This window comes from Salvia miltiorrhiza, chromosome 5, assembly GCF_028751815.1.
Source record: "Salvia miltiorrhiza cultivar Shanhuang (shh) chromosome 5, IMPLAD_Smil_shh, whole genome shotgun sequence".
In the NCBI taxonomy this organism is placed as follows: domain Eukaryota; kingdom Viridiplantae; phylum Streptophyta; class Magnoliopsida; order Lamiales; family Lamiaceae; genus Salvia; species Salvia miltiorrhiza.
Window position 1 is genome coordinate 56,655,519 of NC_080391.1, and position 18,000 is coordinate 56,673,518.

At 36.1% G+C, this 18,000-nt stretch overlaps 4 protein-coding genes across 7 annotated transcripts; 2 read left to right on the top strand and 2 right to left on the bottom strand.

Moving 5' to 3' along the window:
• The first annotated feature begins 6,801 nt into the window (after positions 1 to 6,801).
• LOC131025341 (uncharacterized) lies at positions 6,802 to 13,026 on the top strand. 2 transcript variants are annotated; one of them, XR_009102150.1, is made up of 3 exons: positions 6,802 to 7,308; positions 8,100 to 9,270; positions 12,326 to 13,026. XR_009102150.1 is itself a non-coding variant. In XM_057955070.1 (2 exons), exons 1-2 carry the CDS (start codon positions 7,201 to 7,203, stop codon positions 9,201 to 9,203), a joined length of 1,212 nt encoding a protein of 403 aa, XP_057811053.1. In that variant the 5' UTR covers positions 6,811 to 7,200; the 3' UTR covers positions 9,204 to 11,659. The 2 variants fall into 2 exon arrangements, 1 of the variants encoding a protein (XP_057811053.1); XM_057955070.1 differs by lacking the exon at positions 12,326 to 13,026 and having other exon boundaries at positions 6,811 to 7,308; positions 8,100 to 11,659.
• On the top strand, positions 10,730 to 11,476 carry LOC131026167 (uncharacterized). Its single transcript, XM_057955936.1, has one exon. The coding sequence runs from the start codon at positions 10,730 to 10,732 to the stop codon at positions 11,474 to 11,476; it is 747 nt and encodes a 248-aa protein (XP_057811919.1).
• On the bottom strand, positions 11,734 to 16,869 carry LOC131025340 (uncharacterized). 3 transcript variants are annotated; one of them, XM_057955069.1, is made up of 15 exons: positions 15,566 to 15,625; positions 14,226 to 14,296; positions 14,007 to 14,118; positions 13,788 to 13,910; positions 13,603 to 13,707; positions 13,433 to 13,516; positions 13,235 to 13,350; positions 13,031 to 13,132; positions 12,841 to 12,954; positions 12,691 to 12,747; positions 12,541 to 12,607; positions 12,417 to 12,470; positions 12,252 to 12,326; positions 12,123 to 12,158; positions 11,734 to 11,951 (listed from the first exon to the last, which is right to left on the bottom strand). In XM_057955069.1, the coding sequence occupies exons 2-15, from the start codon at positions 14,267 to 14,269 to the stop codon at positions 11,862 to 11,864; spliced, it is 1,179 nt and encodes a 392-aa protein (XP_057811052.1). In that variant the 5' UTR covers positions 14,270 to 14,296; positions 15,566 to 15,625; the 3' UTR covers positions 11,734 to 11,861. The 3 variants fall into 3 exon arrangements, with proteins under 3 accessions (XP_057811052.1, XP_057811051.1, XP_057811050.1); XM_057955068.1 differs by lacking the exon at positions 15,566 to 15,625 and adding an exon at positions 14,395 to 15,044; XM_057955067.1 differs by having other exon boundaries at positions 14,226 to 16,869.
• Positions 15,478 to 16,785, bottom strand: LOC131026168 (protein CANDIDATE G-PROTEIN COUPLED RECEPTOR 7-like). Its single transcript, XM_057955937.1, has one exon. It carries the CDS (start codon positions 16,783 to 16,785, stop codon positions 15,478 to 15,480), a length of 1,308 nt encoding a protein of 435 aa, XP_057811920.1.
• Positions 16,870 to 18,000: the final 1,131 nt, after the last annotated feature.

The following is an 18,000-nucleotide window of genomic DNA, read 5'->3' on the forward strand; positions in this document are numbered from 1 at the left end:
CTCACACACGTGCAAACCTTCATCCATATCCAAACCTTCACGTGATTTCGTTTTTATTATATAGAGGTATCAAATAATCGAGCTAAAATCGATGTGCCTTCTTCTACTCATACCCCCCCCCCCCCCCCCCCCCCCCCTGAAGATTTTATATTTTTCGAAAGAATATTGGGCCCTTATTTTGTACTAGTATTTAATTAAAGCCCATTTTCAACAACTCAAAACAATACTCGTTTTCATTTGGTCATTTGTAAGCCCAAATCCCAAATCGATTTTAATTGGGCCGCTTGGGCCACTCAATTTCATTTTAATTTTTCTACTACTTTACGTTTAACTTTTTTATGACTTCTAAACATTTGATAACTATTTTTTCAGCTGTAAAATCGAATCACTTTCAAACGTACTTCTCCCGTCTATAAAAAATAATCTCTAAAAAGATATATCAATAATGATAATTAATTATATTGTGAGTAGAGAAAGGGATCCACCATGTGATAGAAAATTTCAGAAAAATGAAAAGAGATTGATTTTCATGGACGGAGGGAGTATGTAACAATCTCAGTTGATTCGAGATCATCCCATATCTATTTATTCTCTCTATTTCCGAATAAGTATTATGTTTGAGGATTAATCTAATCCTTGAATAAATGTCTAATTACATAACTTTATGCTAATATGATATACATAGCTTTGGTATAATAGAATACAAATTTTGATTATTGATGACACGTCTTCAAGAATAAAAAATAAAAAATAAAAAATTAGTAGTATTACTATTTACCCATACACACAACCCTATGCACCAACCATCATCTCACACACCATATGTAAAACCTAACTTTGATTTTTCACCTTAAACTAATTAAAAGGCATTTTATGTTGTTCGAGGTGGAACTATATTATATTTATTTATTTATTTGTCTTGTTGTAAAGCAGGTAGTAGTTCTTGTAGCAGAAGGTTTGATGGGCTGAAAAAAATATTCAATTTTTATAGACTAGAAAGAGAATGAAAGCACGTGAGCTGTTTGTCCAAAAAGCAATAAATTTTTGGTTTATGGCCTAATTATGTTCTCTCTTTATAGTGCCTTTTGAAGCACATGTAGAGTATCTAAAGCAGTTGGATTCTGTTACGAATTAAATGTGTTTCATTTTAGGTTTGGTCATTAATTTGTCTCCAAAATAAATTAAGAAATGTCATATGTTAATGATACACCGGAGTTGGAGATAAATATATGCACATAACCAACTTTGAAAAAGTAATACTCCCCCGTCCCACTGTATGTGAGACTTTTTTTTTTTAACACGAAAATTAAGAAAAATGTATTTTGTTTGTAGGTGAAAAAGTGAAAATGTGTTTAAATGGTAAAATCTTTACCAAAAAAGGAAAGAGTCTCACTTACAGTGGGACGCCTTAAATAAAAAGAGTCTCAGATACAGTGGGACGGAGGGAGTAGTTAAAAAAATATTTATAATTATGAATAGAAGTTATGGTTCTTGTGTGCAAGCGTAGAATAATTAATGTATTTAGTTCTGATGCCAAAGTTCTCATATTTTAGTCTATCGTGTCACATTATTAGAAAAGCAGTCAGACGCCGACCAACATATCGACGACGACATGCTTTTACCGACTAAGAAAATGGAGACCACGACGGCTGTTGAAGTTCCGTCAGTAAACTCGAATGTCGACAGACATATGAACATTAACGGTATAATAATCTGTCATTAACGACATAATAGTCTGTCGTCTGTCTGTATCCGATTAAAATGTTGTAATGCCGTAGTCTTTAAATTTAACTGTTAACTCGTACGTGACCTAATAATGGCAAGTTTTAATTTTTATTTTATGCAAAGTAGCAACTTGGAAACTTGAAATTGGTTCTTCCAAATTCTAATTAGGGTAAAGACAAAGAGAGAAGAAAAAATAAGACAAGAAGTGGCAAACTATGTAATGCCCAACTTGATTTGAACAGTATATATAGCATACTATTAATTTCGAGGAAATGACTAAAACAAGAATTTTCAATTATTTTTCTTTTGTCAAGTCAATGCCCTTTGATAACCCAACTTTAATACTATAATATGCTTACCAAGTCAATGAGGGCCAAAGATAGCGACATGTTTGGCATTTTTTCCAAAGTGCAAATTTTACTTGACTGAGCAATCAACATTTGCATTGCGTTTCTGTATATGAAAACGTGTACAGATGGCGTGGGATTGTGTAATTGGATTAGTAGATAAATTGGTTGACCCAAACAAGGCACTAAGTAGGCAAACCCTATTGAAAACTGCCCTAGATGGGATTACACGATTTTTACACAACCAAACACGCTATTGTAACTTAATTATCATTTTTTCCCCTTTCTTTTAAAGAATTACAAAAGATATTTATTATATAATCAAATAAGTCATCCGCATAAAGGTAAAAAAAATAATTGCACGCAGGCGGGCCCACTACCCACACAAAGACGGAAAAACTACACACACAAAGTGGTCCTATCAGAATATTATGATTCTTTGTGTGAAGAGCTCGACCTAAAAATACTAATTAGATTTGTATCCGCTAAGTTTCGATCATAAACTCTTATTTTTTTATCGAAATATAAATCATTTTCAAGAGTCCAAGACCAATTCTCTTTAAAAAAACTATAATTTAAAGATTACATGTGTCATATTTAAATATTATCAACTACTTATTTTGTATCAAACAAGTATACGTGTGTAATAATAATTTCGATTTCATTATTTGAATGAAGTATATACGTTGTAGTTCAACTATATGACTTAAAACTACCGGATCCAACAATGTACAAAATTGAGATTGACTTTTTAATTGCATCATTAAACAAATGATTAAAAATTAATTAAAATTTTCAGTGGCCAATGCTCATTGAAATAGTCGAAAATACAGCCACAAGGATCAAATCAACTCATTTCGCAGATGCTAAGAATTAATGTCTCAACTCGATCCTAAGCTGTAAAATAACCACAAAGTAAATTAATTATTTGTATATATTTGTTTTGCACTACAATTATTAATTTAGGATTTCTACTTTTGTACTACTACTCAACTGTCTTAATTATTTAAATGTTATTAACTAGCTAGGCTCTAAATTGCTTTGAATTCTCAGTCAAGGTTTGAGGGGCAACCAGCAAACCTATTTATTACTATATATTATGACTTGTGAGTTCACATCCAATGAAAAATATGGATTGTGATACTTATTCCTCCATTCTACAAATAAAGAATATATAATGCACTTAATATATTTAATGTCCTTTGAAAAAATAAAATTGACATATTATTTTCATGCATTGTGATTGTTAATTACAAAGAATATATTAGAGGTTGGTTGCTTTGTGTGATATAATACAATGATAAAAAATAAAAATAAAAATAAATACAAGTGTGTATGTGTTGATTTGGTAGTAGTGTGGTTAATAGGTTTTGGATTCGAAATCATCGTCGCACGATCTTTTAAAATATTTAATTTGATGGATTAATTGATTATGAACTTATTTGACCGTTTGATTCTTCAAACACTCAACTATATATTTTATCTTTCCATCTATCCTAGCATACAAAGTTTCTCCCAATAAGTCGTATTTATAGTGAAAAAGAATGTTTAATCCATTTTTAATTAAAAAAATAAGTGGGTTATAATTAGGGGTGGTAAAACGGTTCCGGTTAATCGGTTTTAACCGTAACCGAACCGAAAAAACCGATTTTCGGTTAACCGATAACCGGTAAAAACCGGTTATCGGTTAGTGTGTTCATCACTAATCGGTTAATCGGTTTAACCGGTCGGTTAACCGGTTAAACCGATTAACCAGTTTATTTTATAATAAATTAATTAATTTATATTTTAATATTTTAATTTAAATAATAACATTAATATTTCAAGTATCTATAAATTTGTTTTTGTTCTAAATTATCACAAGTTATGAATTGGTGCAGTGGATAAAGCCTTATTCTTTCTTTCAAAGGTCAAGAGTTCAAATCCTATTACACACATTCTACAAATTTGAATTTTTTTAAATAAAAACCAGTTAACTGAATTAACCGGTTAAATTCGGACAAATTGAGAAATCATGGATTAATCGGTTTGATCGGTTAACCGGTCCAATAACCGGTTCGGTTACCGGTTAGGGAAATGACCCTTAACCGATTCCGGTTAACCGGTAAATCGCCGACCGATTTACCAGCCCTAATTATAATTATGGGACTAAGAAAATATGGATATGAGCAAACTATGTTTAAGGAGTGGTAGAATAAATGTTATTTTAAGATGATGTTATAAATATCAATACGGATGATGTGGAGATACATGTATATATATATAAGTGCAGTTAATATATATTATATTTCAAATTATACTATTTTATTTTATTGTTATTGAATTAAGATTCTGTGCCACGCAAGCTGTAAGTTGGATGGATTGGAGTGAGAGAAACTGCTGTCGTTAAAATAAGAAGAAGAAGAAGAAGAAAATTTAGAGCATAAACAAATTCAATAATCTCATAGCATTTGGAAAAGAAAATTCTAAAATAAATGTTAGTATAAACTTTACAATGTGCCAATGATTAATAGGCCATGTGCGGCCATTGATTTAGGGGCTCTATTATCTGAACAATTTTATAACTTCTGTTTTAGAAAATATTAAACAACGAAAATTCTAAAAAATGGATCTCATTTTAAATAATAGTCCTGATTTGAATATACTCCTATATATAGTATTTGATGATTTTATATGAAGTGCATTTGGCTTATTATAACTGCATTTATCTTGAAAGCACTGCATTAGACACATATATTTATGAGAATCTGCATTCGCAATAAAATATGCCACATTAAGAGAAAAATGAAGTTTCATTATCTAAGTGCTGCGTGCATCCATCAAAAAAATGTATTCATCGTAGATCTTCACGATTGAAAAGCTGATATTGATTTGTCGATCTCATCTTAATTAATGGTTCTGATTATGCGATCTCATTTTAATATATATATATATATATATATATATATATATATTTTTAATAGTTGAAAATAATTTTTTTATCTTTGAGGGGGTTGAAAAGTAGTGTTGGTAGCATTAAATTCTATCTGTGCCATGCATATACAACAAATTTATAGTGTCCAAATCATACAGCTTTGCAAATATTGTCCAAAATTTATTCTGGTCCATCCAAAGCTCCATTGTATATCACGAACTCTTGAGCAATATATATAACCTTTATTACAACATAAATAATCAAATTAATCATCATCTCATATTGAGACGCGTTAAATTGTTTTTTTCCTAAATCCATACATGATAAATACCAAAAATATTTATAAATACGAGCTTAATTAGATCTGATCTTGGCCAAAAAAATTATATATATATTTCTTTAACGTCTGATTTGCTCACCTGCAAATTATAAGTCATGTACCACGAATTCGATTTATGGTTAAACAAAACCTAGTCACTCTAGGAAATTGTTTACCTGAAAATATATATATCCCAATATTATTTTTACCTCAATTTTTATGGTTGACTTGCTGAATTAGTCAAAGTATAAGCAAACAATTCGTGTATTTGACAAAGAGTTGAACACTTGAAGTAGCTAGCTAGTGACTTAGTAAGAGCATAATTACTCAAGCCAAACAATAAATTAATTTGAGAAAAAGGAGATTATCATGTTAGATTGTCTCATCATAAACGATCAATAATTTGGATTGCAAACTCCTATTTCACTAACAATACTATTATAGATATTCTGATACAATTGAATATAAATTTATATCTATATCTTGACACGTGTCATGATGGAAAAATCTTACACAATAATTTGTATTTGAAAAGATGAAATTTGGCAGACGCCAATTCAATTACAATATGCTAAAATTCTTGGGTTTTATATACAATCGAATTCCCTAATTGATCACACCGACAAATTCTAAACCAAACTTCAAATTCAACTCTAGCTAAATTCTAGGTTTTCTCCAACTGAATAACTCTTAAAAAAAAAAGTTTAAATACAATCATAATATACGAAAAGTTTAATCAACACAAAATCTTATGTAGCAATGCTTTCCTTTATAGCACTTGAATCCAGATAACGATAAATGACTCGCCTAACAGATCTTAACTTATCGAGCCGTATTACACGAGACTTGCTTTTAATCAACAGAAAAAATTTATGTAAGATAATCTGACTAGTCAAGATCTATCACCCATATATTTAATAATTTTTAAAATATTTTACAGTGCTCGAAATTCAGGCCGTATTACATGATACTTACTTTTAATTAATCAACACAAAAACTTATGTAAGACAGTTTGACTAGTCAAGATCTATCACTCATATATTCAATAATTTTAAAAACTTGTCGGGTCATATTGCACGAAACTGCCCTATTACGTGAGATTTGCTTTTAATCAGCACAAAAACTCACGCAAGACAGTTTGACGAGCTAAGATCTATCACTCACATATCCAATTATATATATTTATAATTCAAAAATACTTTATAGTGCTTCAAAATTCAGATAATGACTCGTCTAACAAATCTTAACTAGTTCGAACCGTTTTACACATAAAGATGTCACTTTCTTGCATTAGTGATAGGCTATAACTAGTCACGGTAGGGAGACGTGGTCTTGAGCAAGTCAATGGACACGCCATAGGGAAAGATCCACAACACGAAAAGACCAAAATACCCATCCCTAGCCTCGTATAATCCTCGTCATTCACAAGGGCAATTTAGTGAAATCAGACCTAATATTTTTCAAACGTTAGAAGCTTTATAAATTGGTCTGTTAGAAGACAAAGGAAAACGGCTTTCATTGTAATCTTGACAACTGCCACACATTCACCAGGGCTAATATAAAACACACACAACACACACTCATATATCCCTCTGTCTTTTTCCAATTTTATTCCCTTGTCTTTAAAATTAAATTTCTTTTGGGGAAATTCGGAAAGTGGCTTTATTTATTTATTTTGTTATTTGATATATAAAAATAATTCGAGGGGTCTGGAAATTACGTTAGGGTCATATTGTTGCATTCCCTTTCTGCGGCCGGGGGCGTCAAGTTTCCAACTTTGAGGGAGATCTCATTTGGGTTTTGTTTGGTTTGATTTGGGTCTGCATTTCTTGATCTCAAGATAAAGAGGGTGATTGTTTGGTGATTTTAGAGAGAGAAAGGGGGGAGAGAGAGAGATGAGCGGTGTATCAAGAATTTGGGAGAAGGTGAATATGATGGCGGAAGGAGGATCTCGGAATTGTTCCAAGAAATCTGATGATATATGTGGCGATGCCTGTGGTGAGGTAAAAAAAATCATCTTTTTTTAGGGGGTTGCGTTTTTTGCTAATGTATGGCATAAAAAGAGTGTGGGTTTTTTCCTCGCCTTTTTTCTTTTTGAAATTCTTGAATGTCTTGTTTCGGTTTTCGTTTGGGTGGGGATTGTGGTTTGCTTTTTAGATTCTGTTAAAAAAAATTGCTTTTTATTTTATTGATGAAACATCAATGGATAAATTTTTGATTTTGGACTATTGGGATGAGGGAACATTTGAAATTTCCTTTTGTTTAGAGCAGTTTTGAGCTGTAGTTTTGTGTGTGTGTGTGTGTTTTATTGAGGGATTAGATCAAATTCCCCCATTTATGTAATTATTATTTCTGGGAATATATCAGCGTGAAGAAATTTTAAGATCCTGTGATTTTTCGTTTGAATTATTTTGTGAGTGTTGCTTTTTTCTGGTTTATCTACCGTTATACCTCATTTGATTGTAGTGGGATCTGAAAGAATGTCCTTTTCTCAATATTATTATTTGGCACTTGCTTGAATTTTCAATTTTATTGCTCTTATCTTATGCCTTGCAGGAATTATTCTGTGATTTGTTGTATGGTTTTCATTAATCTGTTGAAAGTCATTAAAAATGTTGTAGGGAAAGTAAGATTCTTGCTTTATTTGCAATCTGCGAGGTTCATATTTGAATAGCATCACAATGGAGAGAATCTAGCTGTGGAAGTTGTGTATATGTTGGTTCGAGTTCGTGTTGACTCGTATGTATGATTGTTGCAGTTTTTCTAATAAATTTGGTGTTTGTGAAAATTGCAGGATTCGGGAAGGGCTTTGAGCATGGCCAGATTGAGATGTATTCTGCGGGGGCTGGATTTCAAAGCATTGCTCTTTCTCTTTGTGTTGATCCCGACGTGTGTCTTTGTTATATATGTCCACGGCCAAAAGATCACGTACTTTCTGAGACCGTTATGGGAGTCCCCGCCCAAGCCTTTCCACGAGAGACCTCACTACTATCACGAGAATGTGTCAATGGAGAATCTGTGTAAGCTTCATGGTTGGGGGATACGTGAGTACCCTAGACGTGTCTATGATGCAGTGCTGTTTAGCAACGAGGTAGACATCCTCAAGATGCGTTGGAAGGAGTTGTATCCGTATGTGACAGAGTTTGTCCTCCTTGAGTCGAATTCCACCTTCACCGGGCTGCCAAAGCCCAACCTCTTCTCAACTGTCCGCGATCAGTTCAAATTTGTTGAGCCCCGTTTGACCTATGGGCAGGTCCCGGGGAGATTCAAGACGGGAGAGAACCCTTTTGTTGAGGAGGCGTATCAGAGATACACGTTGGATTATCTTCTCAAGCAAGCCGGCATTCAGGATGATGACCTTTTGATAATGTCGGATGTTGATGAGATCCCAAGTAGACACACGATCAATCTCTTGAGGTGGTGCGATGACATACCCCCGATCCTTCATCTTCGTCTCAAGAACTATCTGTACTCGTTCGAGTTTTTCCTTGACAACAACAGTTGGAGAGCCTCTGTCCATGTATACCAATCTGGCAAGACGAGATATGCTCACTACCGACAGTCTGATGAGATCTTGGCTGATGCAGGGTGGCATTGTAGCTTCTGCTTCAAACGCATCAGCGAATTCATATTCAAGATGAAGGCTTACAGCCACGTGGATCGGGTGAGATTCTCTCATTTTCTGAGCCCTAAGAGGATCCAGAAAGTGATCTGCAAAGGTGCTGATTTGTTTGACATGCTGCCGGAGGAGTATACGTTCAAGGAGATAATCGGGAAGATGGGGCCGATCCCACATTCCTATTCGGCCGTTCATCTCCCTGCATATCTCTTGGAGGCAGCTGATCAATACAAATTCCTCTTACCTGGGAATTGCATAAGGGAAAGAGAGAGTGGCTGAGCTACACGAACGAGGCCGTGTATCTTCTTGTACAGGTGGAGGAAGCAAGCTTCAGCTCGACTCCCGGGTAAGGGTGACCTTTAACCAAATTCATGGCTGCAGTGTGTGTTGTTTTTATAACCATGCTACATACATGTTCAGCCTACTTATATCATTCTTGCCTTCGAGCTTTTGAGAAAACGAAGAAAAAAAATGAGAGACATATCTCGGACTTTACTAGATTGAGGTTTGTATATAATCGTTCGTAGACTTGATTTTCATGCAACCGGATAGTGCACTGAGCGAGAGAAACGAAAAGAAAAGAAAACGGGCTCTGCTAGGAACTACTTGTTGTAACTAGGGCGTTTCCATAATACATAAACGCGCTATGACTGTGCATTACGCCCCCTTGAAGGCGGGGGGGTTGGTTCATCGTTGTTGCTGGCCGTTTTTCCGTCTCTAGGAAAATTTTTGGTGTGAGCTAATATATTCATCTGCAGATTGTGAAACATGCTGTAGTGCTTTCTTGATTTTGGATCTTCTCTCAAACTGTTTTTTTATTTTTTCAATGGAGATATGATGTGATGATTCAGCTCTTGAGTTCTTGAGATTTTCTTGCTATTCTTTCCTCAATTTTTACAGCTAAGTTTTGTCTGAAAACAGAGGATTCTTGGCTTTGTGAAGCATTGTTTGTTGATGGATAGCTGGTTTCTTGTTTGTTGATGAACTAAGAAATTATGTGTGGGAAGAAAAAGAATTAAAGAAAAAAGTCAAATGAAATAAAGAATCTGATACCCTCCCTCAATAATTTATGATGGTTTTTTGTCATTGTTCAAGGTTGGCATGTCCGAATATTTTTTCTATTTCAAGAAAATATAATCATTAATTGCCACTGATGTGCAGCTCATTACATTTGCTTTATTCAACACTTGCAAGTTACTACTATAATTTAAATTAAAACCTTATTATACTTCAAAATCTTTGTGATCATATTATAATTGGCTACATCAATAAGGGCTTGTTCATCAAGATTGGCACTCAACCTTCAAATACATGAACTTTCTATTATTTCTATTTTTCACATGGTTCTCAATTATCCTCAAATTAATATCGATATGGACGCCTAGAATGTTTACATGACTTAAACGATAGATGACAAAACGATATAGTTGGATGTCTATGCAATTTTAATTGGTCACGTTGATATTAATTTGTTATGTCAACTTGCCACTATGGTATTAACTGTGAAAAATTTCAAATGATTGGAACTTCATGTATTTAGGCGCAATTATTCTTTGAAAATCAGACAGTTAGAATCACAACTGTTGATTAGAAGTGATGCAAGATTCTTTCCCAAGTGGGATCAAAAGCTGTAAGAAATTCCTCAGAGAAATTACCAAAAAGGAATTGAATTCCACAAAATATAAAACAATATTACCCCATAATGGGAATTGAATCAGATGCAACCCCATCTCAAAAAAAAAAACTATAAGTAGTAGACACTAACACCAATCAATCTATCAAGAGAGAGAGAGAGAGTCAAGAAAATGCAGATGTACAAGGAAGTAGTGGAGGAATATGAATACAGCTACAGCAACAATGGCTCAGACATGCACATGATGAAGCCTGCTGCTGCACAGCACAGCTACAATCAGAGCCATGGCCATGCGTCCGAGACGAGGTACGAGGATGGCTGGGGCGGCGCCAAGAATAATGACCATTATGCCCTCGGTGGCAAGGTGCATCACGGCGGCAATGAGGGGATGAAGCACGGTGGATACGGGGCTGATCAGGGGCATTTTGGTCATTACAAGGAGGGGATGGGGATGAAGAATGGTGGATATGGGGGGGCTGATCATGGGCATTTTGGTTATAGCAAGGAGGAGATGGGGATGAAGCACGGTGGATATGGGGCTGATCAGGGGCATTTTGGTCATCACAAGGAGGGGATGGGGATGAAGCACGGCGGATATGGGGCTGATCAGGGGCATTTTGGTCATTACAAGGAGGGGATGGGGATGAAGCACGGTGGATATGGGGGCGATCAGGGGCATTTTGGTCATTACAAGGAGGGGATGGGGATGAAGCACGGCGGATATGGGGGTGATCAGGGGCATTTTGGTCATTATAAGGAGGTGATGGAGATGAAGAATGGTGGATATGGGGCTGATCATGGGCATATAGGTTATAGCAAGGAAGGGATGAAGCATGGTGGGTATGGGGCCCACCAGGGGCATTATGGTCCACCTCATCAGAAGGTTTCAGTCTGGGAATTAAAGAGCATTGTAGACTAATGAAGATTGCAAAAATGAATAATTAATATGATATGATGAAAGGATTTTGGGTATAAAGAAGTCTAAAATTCCTCTACTAAATAATTGGATGTGTATGTGTGTGTTTGGAAGTTGGAACTCTACTTGTTTTATGATCTATCTATGTATATGATATGATTAATATGACCTATTTCTTCTTGTTGATTGCCCAAATCTTGTCACATGATAGAAGGGGTTTCTTGATTTCATAACCTGCTCTTGCTACACTTGGAAATTAGTTTAATCCAAGAAAAACAAATTGTGCCCTTTTTAATTATTAGATAAAATAAAAAAAAATTACATATACCCATTGAAGTAGGCCAACTTACTTACACTCCAATATCACAAAAATAATGTAACTAACACATCATGTTGTCAAATGGTTGTAATAATCTCTCTCTGCAATAGCCATCCGAGCTTTGAACATTGCCCATTCTCTAGTACACCTCAGTCTCACCTAAGCACCCAACACACAAGTACAAAATAAAATAAAATAAATAAAAAATATCTAATCTCGTATTCTATCTCATTTTTCACTTGTATATACTCTGATAAACGAGACAAAACACTAGTTTGCAATAGAGGATCCGGACATCAAATACTTGAAAAAGAGAGAAAGGCTGCATACCTCTTGCCATGGAGCCCTTCCATTAGTAGATTCACCCTACACACATCATATCATCATCAAGAAATTCAAAAAGAGATGTCTATTTTTCTTTTTTCTAGCTATTGTTCATCACTTGTAATGTTTTTTTACCTGGCCTCCCAATGAAGGAACAATTTGATGAACAATCCATTGCTCATCAACGACTCCGATTTTCTCGTGTGCAGGCTATGATCAAAGCATGATCATCATCATCAGTGAGAGATATATGAAAGCATTTTGCAAGATTTCAAGATTGGAAGTTGAAAAAAAACTGACCTCAACACATTTTTGGAGGGCAAAGTCCAGACCCCATCCATGGACCAAGTCATTCTGCAAAATCGCGTTTTTTCAGATAAGAGAAAACGCGGTCATAGGCAGCAGCGAGCAATGATGAAACTACCTGAACCAGATGCCACACGCAGCGCCAAGCCTCTCTAGAGAAGACAGGAGCCATGATCTCCACAAAGCTGTGTTGTGAAAAAGTGGTAAGAATTTGAGGTTGTAGGCGAAGGAAACGAAGAGTTTTTTGAGTTAAGAAGAGGTGTCTTACCCTGCACAGGGAGGCAGATGTGGATCAGGGCATAAACCAGGTTTCTCCTCCGTGTCCCTACATTCAAAACAAGGTGTGTAAGAAGCCTCAAAAAAACAGAGAGAATGTGGCCTTAAAATTAGATGGTGTTTTCTTGCAGAGGGAGTGTACTTGTGAATCTCACTGTGATCGCGTTTCTTTGTCATCCTCCACGGCATGCTCTTGGTTGGCTCGAGGCCCGGTTGGGAAATCTCCAGACCATGTTTCCTCACAAGCTTAATGTATCTGAAATTTTTGCAAGAATTCAAGAATTGTGAGATATCAGTTCCTTTTATATGAAACTACTTAGGCTTCTTCTTACTCTTCTGCATCAAAGTGCTCGACTCCGAGGTCCTCGTCCCATATGAAGATGTAGTCGTAGGATGCAACAATGTCCGGATGCAGAAACCTCTTCGCGTACCACCTTTTACAAGCCATACCATACATGTCTCAGCTTCACTCAGATCAGACTAATCACTTGCTGTCTTAACTCTTAAACAAGGTAGTTAGTCTTATTAGTTATTACCATTTTGTCTGTTTTCGAGCGCTGATGTGGATGGCGCGCTTGGACCACTCGAACTCGTCCCATTCAGTGGTTATTCCATCATAATGGAACAGAAGGATGGTAAAATTTTCTGAAAACTGAAGCAAGAATGCAGATAGTGAGAGGTGAGAGAGGGGGGGGGGGGGGGGGGAGAGGGAGAGAGAGGCTTAATTAACTGACCTTTTTAACTGCCTTGTCAATGTTAAACCTCTGCTTATAACCAACTGTGAAAGTCACTAAATACTTTGGTTTAATGGGCAAGTCCTAGAATGTTCATAAATTGACAAGAAACATAAATTCACACATCAAAATGTAACATGTTTCAACCAAAGAGAAAAACTTGTGTAAACCTCTCTAGGTAGGCCCCACAATCTTCGCTGATAGAGGTCCGACTCTGATGCCACGATGCCCGGGGGCAACCTCTCCGCGCCTCTTGGATTAGAAGGCGCCCAAATCTGAACCGGGACCATTTGATACGAGGATAAACTATCTCAATTAGCTCTTGTATATAAAGGGAAAAGAGAGAGATTTGAACCTTTGAAATAGGCTGGTTTCCAACTGATATGTTTCTGCTGGTTTCTGTGGAGGCAGCAGCAGCAGAGACATTGTTTCCCCCGAAGATCGCGGAACCTTCTAGAACGACAGACGTCGTGCTTATCTGACCGATGCAAGACGAAACACAGCCATGATGGAACACATGAGGGGATCAAATCATGGATCAAGAAATGCAAACAGAAAACAAACTCAAAGTCACCTTGATTTGTGGGAGTTTGGGAATCAACACTCCCATGAAGAAGCCAAACATGATTCCAACACTAACACTGATTAGAAACTTGATGTTTTCAATTGGTTTCTTAGCCATTGTGCTGAGACAAAAACCACACAGACACACAGACACACACAAGTTTAGAAAAGTCGTTCGTGTCTTGAAAAACAGTAGAAATTATGCATCAATAACAGAAATTAAACCAACCTGTGCCCAATGTATCCCTTGCTATTGCCCTTCACTGCATCCATGCTCGCGATTCCAACGGCTGCAACGAGCTGCCCGGTAAGAGAAAACAGGTAGATGAAGAGTCACAAAATGCAGAGAGATTAATTTGGAGAAAAACATAAAAAAAGAAAAAGAAAAAGGTGATTACCAAGATGGCTGCACTTGCTTCTCAATGATGAGAAGCAAGTAAATCTATATACTATATTCTTACATATGAAATTAATTCCCTTCAAAAATGAGCAAAGCTCTTCAATATTAAACTGATTTCAATTACTCCATAAATAGCTTCTAGCACCATTTTTAAAGCAAGCAACCTTCCATGTGCAACCCTTTGACATTTGCAGAGACTTATATTACCAAAAAGTTGCAATTTTTTAGTGACAAATGAATCTAAATCTTTTTGGGGTGCCCATAAAAATAGGGCACTAGGTCAAAAAAAGTTGCTTCTTTAAACCTCCACCTCAAGAACTCAGTCGAAACGTGTGTAAAAACAAGGCAAAAACAACTGGGCTTCCTTGAATTCAAAGAATTATATATACAAAAATCAAAATCTATGGCTTCAAAACATAGTAATGTATACCCCAAAAATGAATCAAGATAAATCAAGGTGGGAATATTTACCTGATCAAGATATATATATACCATGGGGAAAATCGCAGAAATATATGTTCTTGACATTTAATAATGTTGCATATAAAAATATGATGTGAGAGAGAGAGAGAGAGAGTGGTTTGTCTTTCATTCTGTCTCATGTATACACCCAACTAAATGCAAGAAGCTGTTAAATCATCTTCTCAATTCAAAACTTAAGCAGAGAGGAATATCATATCATTTTAACATTTTATTTAATATTTTCACCATAAGCCGTCTTGTTATGCATAAGTAGTAACTAATTGGACAAGATACAAAACAAAAACAAAAACAAAAATTCAACCCAATAACATAAAGATCGAATCTTTAACGCACAAGTTTCACATTCAGAGCTCGAATCTGCAAGCAACAACCACACAACACGACCAAAACCACAAGAATCATCAACATTTTCATCAATTAACTTCAAAACTCTAATTTCATCAACCCTAATCAAGAACAACAATCTGCCTTCTTCTGCATAAATCACATTAGTTTCTGAACAAGAAACTAAGGGAATTACATCTTCCAATATATATGTACAAACAAAAAAGAATTCATCATCATCAAATTTTGTCTGAAAACATCATAATCAACTATATCAAAACTCCAACAACCTCAAATCAGACAAAGCAGCAGCACAACTAGCATGATCCTCCTCTCTATCCTCAAGAACAACATAATCATACCTCTCACTAGGCCAAAACATGGAATACACAACACCATAAAATATGAGCTCGATCGTCAGCTCCAAGGCAATGCTCAAACCCCACACATTGTAGCTCGTGATAGTCCTAATCAAGAACATCCCTAACCTCGTAAACCCCACATAGATATAAAGAGCTAGGGCAAAGCTCTCATAGGCCCTCTTGTACACCCACTTCTTCTCCTCCTTCTCATTGATCTTGGCACTCACCACCACCTTATCTATGGAGGGGCTCACCGGCAGCGTCATGATCACGCAGCACACGAAGTCCACGGCGTAGTACATCACCGTCCACACCCGGTATCCGGCCCCCGAGGGCCCCACTCCATTGATCACCACAAAGCAAGAGCTAGTCACAAATTGAAGTGCAAGGGTTATCAAGATAGCCCTAATTTGCAGGATCTGCAAATTAGGTCTAAACAAAGACCATCCAGCCCTAATCAGCATGATCACACATATGAATAATAAATTCCTCACAAAATAAATCATCAGCCAGAAAAACTTCCATGCATGGGGAGATCCAGCCTGCCTCATGCGATGCAGGCTGCCGGCGTGGAAGAGGAGCTCGAATAGTCTCAAGAAGAGCAAGAGGGCCATGAGCTCATGGATTTTTCTCACGAATTGTTTGTTTTTGTTGCAGTAGTAAGACCATGCAAGGAGGGATGTGAGATAAAGGAATGAGAATATGAATAGGGTTGTGGGGAGGCTGGAAAACTGCTCATCTATGTAGTCTCTATCGCCGTTGGGTTTCACGTTGTAGGTTTCGAGATTTAGGGTTATTGAGATTGAAGAGGTGTTGCCGCAGTTGAGCAAGAAGATGAAGTATAAATCAGGGATGGTGACGAGCAGGGATTTGTTGAAATGCTTGGATTTGTCGTCGAAGGTGAAGATGGGGAAGACCAAGGGGTGGGAGGCGATGCAGGCGCGGCGGAGGAGGGCCTGCTCGAGGGCGGGGCGGGCGGGGGAGGGGGCGTAGAAGCAGCCGGTGGAGGAGAGGCGGGAGGGGTTGGAGACGGAGGCGGAGGAGACGGAGACGGAGATGAAGCCGGGGGAGGCGAAGCCGAAGTCGTGGAGGAGGATGAAGGAGCGGGGATCGGAGAGGAATTTGAAGGTTTGGGATTGGGATTTTGATGGAGGGAGAGGGGTGAGGAGGAGGAGGAGGAGAGGGAGGAGGAGGTTGCATGGTGGGGTGTGGAGATGCATGGGATAGCGCGGCGGAGGGGAGGCGGAGATGGGGGTTGGGAGGCGGAGGTGGTTAAGTGGAGGAGATTGAGCTAACAATATTTTGTGGATTAGTTTTTTTATCCGATATTTATATATTAAGAAAATCATTTTTATTGTGTTTTTTTTTTCAAGATGAAAAGAGGATAATTGTGATTCCTTATTTCCCCGTAATTACTACTCTCTCCGTCCCAAACGAAATGTCCTATTTCTTTTCAACACGTAGATCAAGAAATGTGTATAAAATAGATAAAGTGAGTTAGTGGAAATTATTTAAATATTAAGTATAGAGAGAGAATGTATTGCCAAAAAAGGAAACATGACATTTCCTTTGGGTCAGCCCAAAAAGAAAAACAGGACATTTCGTTTGGGACGGAGGGAGTAGTATATTACATAGATTAATTTTAAGAACACTAATAATAACCCTCTCCGTCCAACAAAAAAAAAAATCCTCCATCCCACGAAATTAGTTTTATTTCTTAATTAATTTGAATTGTATTAAATTCTTTTAATAAAATAATATTTAGTATTTTGTGAAATTAATGTGGAATAATTAATAAATAAGGGTAAAATAGAATAATTATAATTTTTGCATAATATTAAATGTATTTTTTTAAATATATGTGAAAAATAAAAGTGGGCTAATTTGATGGGATCGATGAAGGCGGACGTATGAGATTTGATTTTGCATTGTTTTTGTAGGAAGTATATAAAATATAATTTGTGATTGTTGAAGCAATTGTTTGATAAAGTGACAAAGTAATATTGGTAAATATTGATCAGGCGTAATTTTTTTTTTGAATAATAATAATAATCAATTAATCATGAACCCACACGACTCATATTAATTGAATCAAGTATTATTTGCTTTAGATTGGATAGGTGGATTTCACACATGGGATCCTCTGTTCCACTATTTTGTGTGTACCATCATGTGTCACTCTTAATTTATTATAATTTTTAATTATATTTTCTTCAAATTTAATTTATTATGCTTTAATATTATAAAAGAAATAATTAACAAGAGTTCACTCATCCAACTAGGGTTTATAGCTATTTTTTTATATTTATTTGAATTAATAATTGATTATTTGGGTTTATTAATTCAAAGTTAGGGTATATAATTTTTTAAAATTTTAATTTTTAGTGATAGAGTTCATAATATAATAATATTTTTCATTTTTATAAAAAATAATT